This window comes from Crocodylus siamensis, chromosome 15 (assembly GCF_052110815.1).
Source record: "Crocodylus siamensis isolate JL-2025a chromosome 15, ASM5211081v1, whole genome shotgun sequence".
NCBI lineage: Eukaryota > Metazoa > Chordata > Crocodylia > Crocodylidae > Crocodylus > Crocodylus siamensis.
Window position 1 is genome coordinate 44,694,436 of NC_143409.1, and position 12,054 is coordinate 44,706,489.

Sequence of the window (12,054 nt, forward strand, 5' to 3'; positions counted from 1 at the left end):
TTCCCAGTACTCAACAGGCTGATCTCCAGGCTGCTTAAAGCCTGCCACCCTCCACTGAGTGGTGCCTGGGGAATCTCCAGTCGCACTGAGTCCAGGATTTGATGCAGGTCCCATGCAGAGGTTTATGGCACTAACTTGGGCTGTGCATGGGGTGGGCAGGCACTGACCAGGGCTGGGGTGCATACACAGAGCTATACTAGTGCAGCTCAGCTTTGTCCCCAGCCACCAAATTCCCTACTATTCCTTGTCTCTGGACACATAATAAGACTTTTGGCTTTGCACAAATGGCCACAACAAATACTCCCAGACATCTGTTGTAAGGCATGCAAAGGATGTACCACCAGGGCTCCAGATGTAGAAGATCAGGGTGACCACCAGCCAGGAAGGTGAGTACAAATGTACCAGTTTTGTGGAGAGGCAAACTGAGGCATAGGAAGAGGGTATACAAACTGCTCAGGGCTGGCTTTGAACACAAAGCTGCATTGCTATCAGTATGATCAGTGTTCAACTGAGGCCAAGAGCCCAGGAAAATCCCATCTAGAGAGGCTGTCACATGTACAGTCAAATAGGAGAGTGGAAATGGGTGCAGAACCCAGGAGTCCTGATGCCCAGTCACCTGCTCAACCCACTGGACAATGCTCCCTCCCCAGAAGTACAGCAGCAGCAATGTATTATGGGGTATGTCATACATCAATTTTGACACCCCTTGAGGTCAGAAGAGCAAATACCCTGCATTGCTCCCCAGTCTACCCTGCCCCTCATCCTTTGGGGCCAGTTACCTGGGGGATGGTGTTCATCCGGTTATATCTCTGGACCAGCTCATCCTTCGAGGGCATCCGGTGCTGTCCTTTCCCCATCCCTGTTTGGCAACAAAGTCACAACAGCACCACGGATCAGCACATGTGCACTCAAGGCCTCCCTAGGGCAAGCATGTGCCACAGGGGACAGCTGCTTTCTGAGGGAGATGGCAGGGGGCTGTGCTGGGCAGTCTACTTTGAGTGGAGGGCAGCAGCACTACATTTACCACCAGCCACCCCCGGCTGGGTGGGACAATGTCATCAGAGAACAGCATGGCTGACAACACAACCCGCAGCAGGATCTGAGGGGCACAGAGTTCAAGGCAGCCCAGGCCAATGGCCAGACATCGAGTTGACATGGTGAATATATGAGATGGATCCTGGCCGAGCTGGGAAGCACTCTCTCGCTCTGCCAGGCACCCTGAGGAGAAAATGCTGATTATCTAGGTCCTTACATGGGTCCTCCTCACCTGGTACCACACAGCCATGTCTAGAGCTAGGCTCTAGGATTAGCCCCATTTTACAGAGAGGAAACTGAGTCATGAGGTAGATTCAGAAGCATGATCAAAGCCACAGAGGGCTTTACAGCCAAGCCAGGGAGCAGACCCTTTGTCTCCTGAGTCACAGTCGGTGCCCCTACCCACTATGCAGCCTTTCCTACCCTATGTCCAGGCCTTGCCTTTGACATGTAACATCGTCTGTAACTTAACACGTAAAAGGCTCTAAAAGAGCAGGGATCTACAATAAAGTGTTACCATGCTGCTGTTGGAGAAGTGACACAGAGACACCTACAGCGCTGCAAAGTCACCATCAATGGTGGTCTGAAGGGTCAGGGTGGAGTGGTGCCCAGGTGGTGGGAGCCCGGGGGTTGGGATATCTCAGTCTGGAGGCTGTCATCGGGGTTGCTTCGCTCAACATGCTGTTGGGCAGAGCAAGCCTGGTGGCCCTAAGCTCAAGTAGTAGAAGCGCTCTTGTTGATAACACAGGCTCCCTGACTTTCTTGCATCTGGCTTATGTTGGACCCCTGAGACATGCACCACCACTAAACACTCCTGGACCAAATCTATGCTGCCCAGGCAATTTCTGGGTTCAGGGCATGAAGAGAGTCAAAAACAAGCTGCCAAGGGCCTGTTCCTGAAACTGTGATGGGTCTGGCAGCTCTGACCCAGGGGGGGAAGGCCTGTACCAGGGCAAGATGTTTCAGTTGGGCTGGAGGCGAAGGCTGAAGCAGACATCATCTTCTGCCTCACAGACCTGCCCAGGTTGCCTGAGCCCCAGATCATGAGAGTGACAGTTTTGGGGGGCCACGGGGTGCCCCAAATGAGGGCTGTGGGAATCACAGTGATCCTGCATTTGCCTCCATGTGTGGAGTTGGTACCAGAGCACATCCCTGCTCCCCAGCCTCCATGGACCAAAAAAAGGATCAGTAAAAGCCCTAAAAGCCAGGGCTCTATGGAAATCTCCTTCCACACCCGAGCACCCCTTTGGCCCTGACGGTGCTATCTGGCCAGTAGCCATGATGCCTCTGGCTGCCAGCCCCGAGAAGTGGGCTCCTGAAGAAAGAGGCACCTGATTGTCTCTGGAGCAGGCACTGGGATTTGCCTGCTCCTTTAAGGGAGCCAGCAGCCCACAGGCTGCTTGCAGGTGGCAGAGGGGAGCTAATGAGGGACTCACCTGACCAAAAGAGGGCTCAGGCTGGGGCTATATAAACCCAGAGCCTGCAGAGGTAGGGAGTCTCTCTCCAGCAGTCAAGAAGTGAGGAGCTCCTGGTTGTAGGGGCTCTTGAAGGGACTTGGCTCTTGGCTGAATGACTTTGCAGGCCTGGGAACAGGGGCAAGTTCCTGGGACTGGGAAAGACTGGGGTTACAGGCAAGGGGCCTTATTCTGTGTTAAACCCCTATAGGGATCAAGATGCTTGGCAGAGGGCAGGGATGTTTCTTATTCATTTGAGCTAAACCAGTAGTTTAGCCTATTGAGAGAGACTCAGACTGAGGGTGGGACCCAGTGAGGAGCCCGGGAGCTTATATAAAGACTGGGACACAAACTGGGAGGTCCGAGAGAGATCAGGGAAAGGTTGAGCTGGGCCAGAGGGTCCACAAGCCCAGAGTGCCCCAAGCTGGACTGGGGGGCCTGAGCCTGGAGGAGGAGCTGTGTATGGGACGGGGGGTCTGTGAGCCCAAGGGGGCCAAGTATGTAAGGAGGAAGATCAAAGAGAGAACGTGCGTGGGGCTTGGGATGCGGTATAGAGGAGGTGAAGCAGTTGTACATCTTGCCACTAAGGCTCTTGGTGCCCTGCAGGGGCCTAATAAGGCTGAGGGCTGGATCGAGGCTGGAGGGGTCTCGGGAGAGACCCAGTGGGAACTTATTGGGATTAGTGCTTGCTCTAAGGCCTGTTGGCAGCCTTCCTGAATCAATATTATAAGAACAAGGTGTGGCAGGAGAGTAACCCAGGGAGAGTGGCATTGGAGGTTGAGCCAGGCAGGAGTGCTAAGGCTACTAGGGAGCATCATGGCCAGCCCTGTGACAACAAGCCCGTCACAGTCTCCAGCGACTTTTGCTGCGGGGCTTGGGGCTGGGGTGACGCATGGCTTGGTACAGCTCTCCCACCAGCCACACCCTTGCTCTCAGCTGGCCAAGGAATCACAGGGATGTTTGCAGAGGGGATGGAAGTGGCTATGTGATGGGTGGCCATCCTGCCTATCCACACAGCCCTGCTACAGCTTCAGGGCTGGGGCTGCTCCCCCTGTATCTCATAGCACAGGGGAGATGCAAAGTATCCATCAAGGGACATGGGGCTGAATGCAGAGGAGGCTGGCTAGGTTAGGACAGCAGACAACAGATCAAGCTAGGTCGGTGGTGCTAGGACTTCCCCTCCCTCCCATCATCACCAGCCCCAGACAAGACAGGTGGGGCCTGATGGAAATGTCTCAATGCACCAAAATACTTTGTTTCCTGAACAGGACTGCTGCTCCCTACACACTGCCATCTGCAGCTGGCAAGTGCCTTGGCTCTGCACAGGCAGCAGCTGATTTAAAAACAGACTGGAAGGGAATCCCCCAGCTCTTTGGGGCCCTTGCCCACCCCTGGGCAGGGCCCATGCTCCAGTAAGGATTACCAATGCAGAGTCCAGGATAGGCCAGGGCTTGTTCAGGTTTGCAAATGATTTTGCCACACTAAGTGGTTCCAGGGACCTTTTGGATAGCCTACCAAAGTCACTAGGGCTAGGCACTTAAACCTAGCCCTGAGATCATCTGCACACACAATGCCTGGTTTTCAGACTCCACCATGGAGAGACGACTACCTCAGATGAAAAATGTAATGCAAAGTCCAGTGAGACTGTGTGTGTGAGGAAGACCAGGCAAAGTGGTGGGCTGAGAGCAGTGTCCTGATGCCAGGTACCTGCTGCATCCAAAATTTCCACTGAAATCAATCGCTAAGAGCCTTTAGTGTGCAATCAAAGCAGGACTGGCCCACATGTGGGTCAAGATTTCTTACAGTGGCCTTAGCAGAGGTGTTCCAGGGAGCACATGGTGATTGGGGAGGGTCAGAAAACAGGGCATCTTTCCACTGAAATCCCTGCCAAAACGGAAAAGCCATTTTTAGCAGAACATTTTTTTCAGAACGTTTTTCAGATGAAAAATTGAGAACTGGGCAACTTTGGACATAACATTTCAATCTGGAAATACTGCTGTAAGAGGTCTGACGGGAGCTACAGTTCAGCCAACTTAGGCTCCCGTTATTCTTTTTGAGACGCAGTTCTTTATCGGCCTACACTTCCCAGGATGCACCACGGTCTCCCATTGGAGAGGGTAGGTGCTACCTCACAGAGCACAGTTGTGGTGCATCATGGGAGACCAAACCTGGGCAAGGAGCTGGGTCCCTAGCACAGGAGCTGCGGGGAGCTGGAGCGTAGCTGAGCTCCCCCAAGGCACCGCAGGAGCATTGCTGACTCGACAGTTTGGTTTTTCAGCCAAAAGTGACTAAATGAATTATCTGTACTTCTAATTTTTACTAAAACATTCATTTTTGAATCAAAGCATGAACTTTCCATTTAAAAAAAAAATTGTCAAAAATCCTATATAAGGTAAAACTTCCAACAGGGCCTAATCTCCATGCATTTCCATAGCCATTGGCTCATTGGCCTTTTGTGCCATTACACTCAGAGAAGCAAAACGGTGTGAAAAAAGGGCCCCAGTAATTATCCCGTGATCTGGGGGCCCGAGCTCATAACAGAGACATTCCACCCCCCCAACGCCACTCAATGGTGACAAGAGCAGCATGGCGGCACTGGGGCCCAGTTGGCTCCAACAGCAAAACCATAATTGTCCTCGCTGACGGTGACCTCAGGGGGAACGTACTGCACGGCCAGTGACCGGGGGGTGGGGGCCATGGGAGCCTCGGTCATCCTTTGAACACTGGCTACCACAGGCATGCACCATATGAGCTGGAAAAGCACCTTGCTGCCTAACAGCAAGGCAGGACCCACCGTTTTATGAGACTGGACCTGCCAAACTGCAGGCTGCTTCCAGGCACTTGGGACAGTGGCCACATGAACCAAGATCCCACCACTTGAGGCCACCCCTGTCTCTTATAGGGAGTACCCACACAGCCAGGGCCTGCCTCACCCCGCAGCATCCATCTGTTGGGAAAGCTGCCATGCACGCAGGCGGCTGCGGAGTACAGAACAGCCAGCGGATGGCTAAAGACAGGTGCGGTTGTTCTTGCTTCCAGGGGATAGGGGTGAAGGAACGTATGGAGGGATTGCACAGCTGATAGGTACGTGCCCCGCCACACACAAGAGCCAATCTGCTGAGGCCTAAACTTCCGAAAAGATGGGTGCAATGATATGCCAATCACTGGGCTAGCTCCCCTATAACCATTGGTTAAACCTGCCTCTGTCACTCACATGCCCAGCTTTCCTGGCATGGCACAGAGGATGGGCTGATAGGGACAGGAGGGCCTGGGGGTGCTGATGACAATCATATAGGGTCTGGTGGCAGAAGCCATGTCTGGAGCGGGGCTGGCAGTTTGCAATAGAAGGTGAGGCCAGCACTTGGGGATGGATCTGAGAAGGGCTTCCTGGGCTGGCACTGACCTGATATGGGGGTTGTGCCCTGCAGCAACACTGTGGGGCTGGGGCTAAGCCAGAGCACGTCCACAGCAGCTCTGTGGATCACCACAGCAAAAGCATCTTGGCTCCCTCCCTTCCCCCAGCACTCTGACCTGCCAGGCCCTGCCGTCACCCTGGCAGGCTGCACTTGGGTGTACATGCAGGGGAACATGCGGCTTACAGATGCCATGGGACAGGGCATGCACAGACAGGTGGAGAGATGGCAGGGCAGAGAGCCTCTTACCTGAGTATCCAAAGGAAATACTGGAGATGGGGCTCAGGTAGATGCCTTTGCCATAGGCTGCTCCATGCAGCTTGCAGGGAAACACCAGTGTGAGCAACACGCACAAGGTGCGAGCAAGTGGTGAGGAAGTCAGCACCCCCTCGCCCCAGCGGGGATAGGAGCAGATACCATATATCCCAGCCCAAGAGAACTGGGAGGGGGGAGAAATCCAGAGCACGGACCCTCTGGCAGGTGTCAGCTGCACGTCTCTATCCACTGCCAGCCTCTCCGGCCTTCCCCTACTTCTATCATGCTATCCATTGACTCCTCTCCATCCACCCTACCCCTACCTACCAGTCTGTCTGCCTGCCCCATGCAACAGGCCCTGGCTCACCAGGCTGTCTAATTATATCTGTCTGCCTGCCCCTTCCAGGAGCAAGTAATTCAGGGCTGCAGCATACCACAGAGAGGTGGGTGGGTTTGTGAGGCTTGGCTGTCGGATTTAAAGCTGCAGTGTGGCAGGGAGGAAGAGCAAAGACCTGGACACATGATCTTCACCCACAGCAAACAAACTCACAGGACTTCCTAGCAGTAAAAAACAGTGCTGCACACCCACCTCTCACAGCATCTAGAAGAGCCCCCAAGGTCAGGAGGGACAGGAAGGGTTAGCTACCTCAGCAGGACACAGTCAGGACCCAAGTGCATTGTCCATGGAGAGCCCACCAACCCAAGGCCCACCACACTGACACAAAACCCTACTGCAAGGGACTTGCTGGAGCCCAGCACTGCGGGAGTGAATCTTGGCTCTGGACAGGTTGGGGATCTCCAAGCCGCTGGCTCCTGGATGTCTTGGGGAGAGGCACTGAAAAGTCTAGGTCATCATGCATTTTACCAAGCTGCCCCGGGGCGGGGTGGGGTGGGTGCAGGACCATTACCTGCAGTTTGGTGTAGGACGCATTGACCAGCCCATTGCGCAGGATGGAGTGCCAGTTCTCAATGTGAGAGCCACTGCAAGAGCAAGGTACTGGGGGTCAGCAGCATGGCCCAGCATGGACTGTCCTGCCACTCACACCCTGTCCTTCCACTTAGAACCACGGCCACACACTCTCCAACCTCCAACACGTGCAGCTTTCCTGGCACATACACATCCTCCACTCAGACCCGCAATCACATGTACCATCTCTGCCTCACATCCATATCCTTCCTCCTCCTGCTCAGTATGACACGCACGCACCCTTCTTTCTTTCTTGCTTTCTTTCATTCAAGGTGTCTCACACACACCCTCCACTCAGAATCACAAACCCTTCCCTCCTTCTTTGTGCATCCTCTCACTGCTCGTTCTCCCCAGCCCTGTCACACACACACCCCCATTTCCTCTTGCACCACCTGCATGGAAATGCACACACATCCTGCCTCCCTCGCAACTCAGTCTCCATGCCCACTGCCCCTCCACATCAGGGCCTAGGGCTGGGGCGGGCAGTTATTTTGGGCAGAGGGCCGCTTACTGAGTTTCAGCAAGCTATCGAGGGCCGCATGACAGGCAGGCCAGAGCAGATTAATATTAATTTTCCAAATTTTTTAGGGGCCCCGCGGGCTGGATACAATGGCCTGGCAGGCCGCATCCAGCCCCTGGGCCTCATTTTGCCCACCCCTGGTCTAGGGCCCCATACCCTCCCTCATACTTACACACTCACTAAATTGTGCCCCCAAACACACACACCGACACTCCCCTCCCCTTTGCTCTGCTTCAGCAGGAGACACTCTCACAAAGTCCCCTTGTGAACAGCTCTGGGCCCTGGGGCAGAATAGTGGTTCAAGCTAACTGGAGATGCTGGCTCTGCTCCCACCACGGAGGATAAACAGCAGCAGCCCCGCTGAATGAGCGCCCTGTTCACAGTGGGAAGGAAGCTCTGGACCTCCTCTGCCCACCGCACACGTGACAGTGACGGGGCACAACAGAGGGTTAGAACAAGCAGAGCTGGGATAGCCTCAAAAGGGCCAGGACCTGTCTGGTGCAGATAAGCAACTGCCAGTCTAGTGGCTCCTTCACAGCCTCACCCCTGGTATTTCCCCATGGGAAGGGGTGGGCACACCAGGCTGGGGTTGTCCAGCCAGCAGCACATTGTTGCTACAGTTTGGCAGGCAGCAAGCAGGAAAACAAGGCAGAGGGGTGTTAGCCAGCTGCTGACTGCCCTGGAAGCCAGTCCCCATCCCTGGGCCATGGATCAAGTTATTTCTGCTATCATCCACAGAAAGTCCCCATCCCTTGGAAACAGCTTCACCTTTCCATTGCCAGGCTAGCTCTGAGGGCCTGACCCAAAGCGCTGCTACCAGCACAGGAAGAGATCAGGTTATGGGGCAACAGGTTCATTCTGGAGCAGCTGCTTCTCCCTCACTGCTCTGTCCCCGGTGCTATGGGGCAACTGAGCAACCGCTCCCCACAAGGCTGGCCAGCCCAGACCCCGTGTGGCCTAGCAGCCTCCACAGGGAGGAGTAGCCGGAAGCTCCTTGGTGCACGTGGGCAACAAGAGGGAGCCTCCCTCTCTGTGGACTTACTGAAAAGCGAAGGTGCTGCCGTAGAGTTTCTTGGCTGTGCGGAAGCGGGCTTCCTTGGCCGGGGGACTACTCAGCAGGAGGAACTGGTGTGAGGTGTGCATAAATTTCAGCTGCTACCAAGGGAAACATATGAGCAAAAAAGAGAAGGAGCAAGAGAGAGAGAAAGAGAAAGAAATAAAAGAGAGAGATCATGCACGGAAGCTTGTTTCAACGCTGCCCCCAGCTCCACCCCCAGTTGCTGCCCAGACCAGAGCAGGGGCAGGGCTCAATGGTGCATGGATACTGGGGGAGCCACTGGTAGCAGGACAGAGGCAAGTTGAGCCCCCAGACAGCTGTTGTTGGAGCACAAAGGGGCATGACAGCATGGAGGTCAGTGCTAGATGCTGCTACCCACCTCTCAGCCCTACACAGCTTGGGACAGTCTGAAAGCCATTAGTGGATACTCATAAGCAAGTGCCTTGTATCTGGCATCCTGCTGGACTCATGCCCCTGTCATGAAGATGCCACCACCAGGACTGAGAAATCCCCTCTCTGTCCCTGAACAGGCTCTTGAGCCCAGGGAGAAGTCACCCGTGAGGGATGGGGGACTGCTCAGCTATTGCTCGTGTACCAGAGGGGACTCCAGTCCCGGGGGTAAGGAGCGGGGAAGAGCCCACAACAGCTGGCGCGGGCCTGCTCAGATGCCAGCTGGGCAAGGGGAGGCAGGTGCTAGGACCCCGCCGGCAGACAAAGGGCTCTTCTGCTGAGCCACACTGCTGGCACTCACTGGCAGAGCTGAGGGCTGCTGAGTCATGCCAGCAGAGGCGGCCCATTGGCACCAACCCAGGCGTAGAAGAGGGATGTCAGGAGCTGGGGAGGCCGAGAGAGGGGTTGCCTGGCTGTAGGCCTGAGCCAGGCCAACGGTGTGGGGGAGAGGAATGGACAGCTTCTTAATGAAGTCACTACAGCAGGGCACGCACACGCCACTGAGGCACCCCGCCGAGCACACACAGCTGAGGGGATGTTTGCACACACGACCCTGGTGTCGTCTGCATCACTGTTCCCCTACCACACACACACGCGCGCGCGTGCGCACACACACACATCCTGCTGTCCTAAGCCCTAGTGCTTCCTTTTCTATTTGCTCAACTACCCTTGTGAGACCCAAATCGGGGGGGTGACTCTGCACCCTGCGGGGCAGGGAGGCTCTGCTGGGCAGAGGCTCAGATGGGTAGAGTGCAGTCCTCCTCATCTCCTGGCATCAGGGCTGCACCCACAAGGGGTACAACACCAGAGAGCAGGGTGTCTGCCAACCTGACCCCAAGGGGAGAAGATCCCACCCCAAGAGGGGAGCAGCTGCTTACCCTGCTGAGAGGTAGCTTGACAATGTGTGACCTGTTGCTGGAGATTATCCTGGGTAGTGGGGGAGAAAGAGACCGTTAGCCCATAGGAGTGACAGCCAGCCCTAAATAGACCTGACCCCTGGCCTAACTGGTGGGCTGTCCTCAGCATGTCAGAAGACAGTCAGATGATCCCCGCTGCACCTCGCTGGGTGCATTCACAGGGCAAAGAGCCTGTCCCCAGAGCTGTTGCCTTTCAGGCTTCACTACCTGCCCAAGCTGACCCCTGCAAGAGACGGCTGCCCAGAACCTGGCCACAAGGGATGGAAAAAGGCTGAGCCACTTACTCCTCCCAAGGTCGCAGCTCCCTGTATGGCACCCCCAGAAGCACAGCCACACAGACACAGCTTGGGGGGCACCTTCCTAAGCCAGGGCTGGCACAGGGGAGCCCAGGAGCTGGGCACAACCTCCACTCCAGGCTCAGAGACACCCAGGCTTTTCCTTTCATTGATGATCCTGGGTTTTGACCCGTCCTGCCTTGGGGATGGTGACACTGTGGGGCCCAGAAAGCTCAGGATCTCCCTCTCTCCTGGGTGGTCCTCCAAGAGGAAAGGTCCTTTGGTCCCCTGCCCAGCCCTCTGAAAGTGCACCCCTTTGTGAGCTGGTGCATTCACCCCCTGGCACCTCACTTCTCCTTCTGGCCCCTGCTCTAACTCAGCCTGGCTCAGAAGCCCACTGTGGGATTACCATTGCAGTAGCGGGTGTGCAAGAGGGTCAAGCTTGTCCATCTGTTTCTTGATTTCCAGATACGAACCCTGCCAAAGATAAGCCAGTGATTGCAGCTACACATATAAGGTTCCCCCACTCATCAGGCAGTCAATCCAAGTCAGGACAGGCCTCAGTCAGAAAGGCCTATCCAGAAGTGGACCATGGAGTCTCTTTCACACAGGAGGGGAAAGCACATGGCTCATGTGCTTTGGTAGTGGGTAGAACAGAGGGTGACTAGCAATCCTGGGTCGTGAGGGCTGGGGGCAACAGACAACTACTCAGGAGCATGTGGGTCCTAGACCCAGCTTGGCTTTCAGTGAGGCACTTCTCAGGACAGAGACCCCCACTCACTGTATATCTGGGCAAGGTCTACCACAATGGAGCCCTGGTCATGGTCCCAGGCACACAAATGCAGAGCTCTAAGGAGTCCTGAGGTAGCTTGCTCCACCCTGGCATGCGGAAAAGCAGGCGGCTGGAAGCCATCCCACAAGGATGGGGTGGGAGGGTCAGATGTTCAGGGGAGTAGAGAGAGTCAGAGAGCTTTCAGGTCTGCCCTGGGCCTGGCCTGGCCTGGTGGTGGCAGCTCTGGGTACCTGGGTCATCTCCCGGATGGACATCACGCTGTCCAGGGCCTTCTGCAGACGCTCATAGTTCTTCTTCTGCAGCACACGGGAAGGGAGGGACAAGTGTGTCAGCCTCTGCTCCCTGCCAATCCCCACACCTTGATGTGAGGGACACTTCACTCACAGGTTGTGACCTCCCTGGGAGACTCCGAGTCCCTGCATGATCCTCTCCCCTCCACCCCGTCTCCCACATGTCGCATCAGAGCTCAGTGAGAGCAAGGATACCACAGTCGTCGATACAAGTAAGAGGGGCCTTGGACCTGATTGCAACCTGCCCTCTTCCTCTTGCATGGAACTGCAAGCCGCCCATAGAAAATGGATGTCAACGTCAGGGCGCCTGTCCCAGGCCACTGTCACCCACCGCATCCTGGCGGGCTAGGCCCTGTTCTGATCCCCACCTAGCAACCCCTATATCCCCAGGCAGATGCCCAGGATCAGTCGACAACCAGGAAGAGGACATCCCTCTACATGACAGTGTAGCATCTCCTACCCCTCAAGGTGCAGCCATGTCTGGAAAGGTTTACGTATGCACTGTCTGCATGATACAGCCAACCTGCTACCCCGATGTGAAAGCAATGAGCACCCTGTTCACAGTGGGAAGGAAGCTCTCTGGACCTCCTCTACCCACTGCACACGTGACAGTGACGGGGCACAATGG

General features: G+C 55.6%; 1 protein-coding gene across 7 annotated transcripts in view; it reads right to left on the reverse strand.

The window, feature by feature from the left end:
* Window positions 1-12,054, reverse strand: part of PARP6 (poly(ADP-ribose) polymerase family member 6) — a 46,198-nt gene that overhangs the window by 3,188 nt on the left and 30,956 nt on the right. For 3 of the 7 annotated variants that reach the window (XM_090029108.1, XM_090029110.1, XM_090029107.1), the window contains exons 14-20: window positions 11,367-11,432; window positions 10,753-10,820; window positions 10,030-10,078; window positions 8,687-8,799; window positions 7,066-7,138; window positions 6,152-6,221; window positions 780-859 (exon numbers count right to left, since the gene is read on the reverse strand). In XM_090029108.1, the coding sequence (XP_089885234.1) occupies window positions 780-859; window positions 6,152-6,221; window positions 7,066-7,138; window positions 8,687-8,799; window positions 10,030-10,078; window positions 10,753-10,820; window positions 11,367-11,432 (519 nt within the window). Of the gene's footprint in view, window positions 1-779; window positions 860-6,151; window positions 6,222-6,298; window positions 7,139-8,686; window positions 8,800-10,029; window positions 10,079-10,752; window positions 10,821-11,366; window positions 11,433-12,054 lie in introns of those variants that run through there. The other 4 variants (XM_090029109.1, XM_090029111.1, XR_016439339.1 and 1 more) reach the window with 3 other exon arrangements.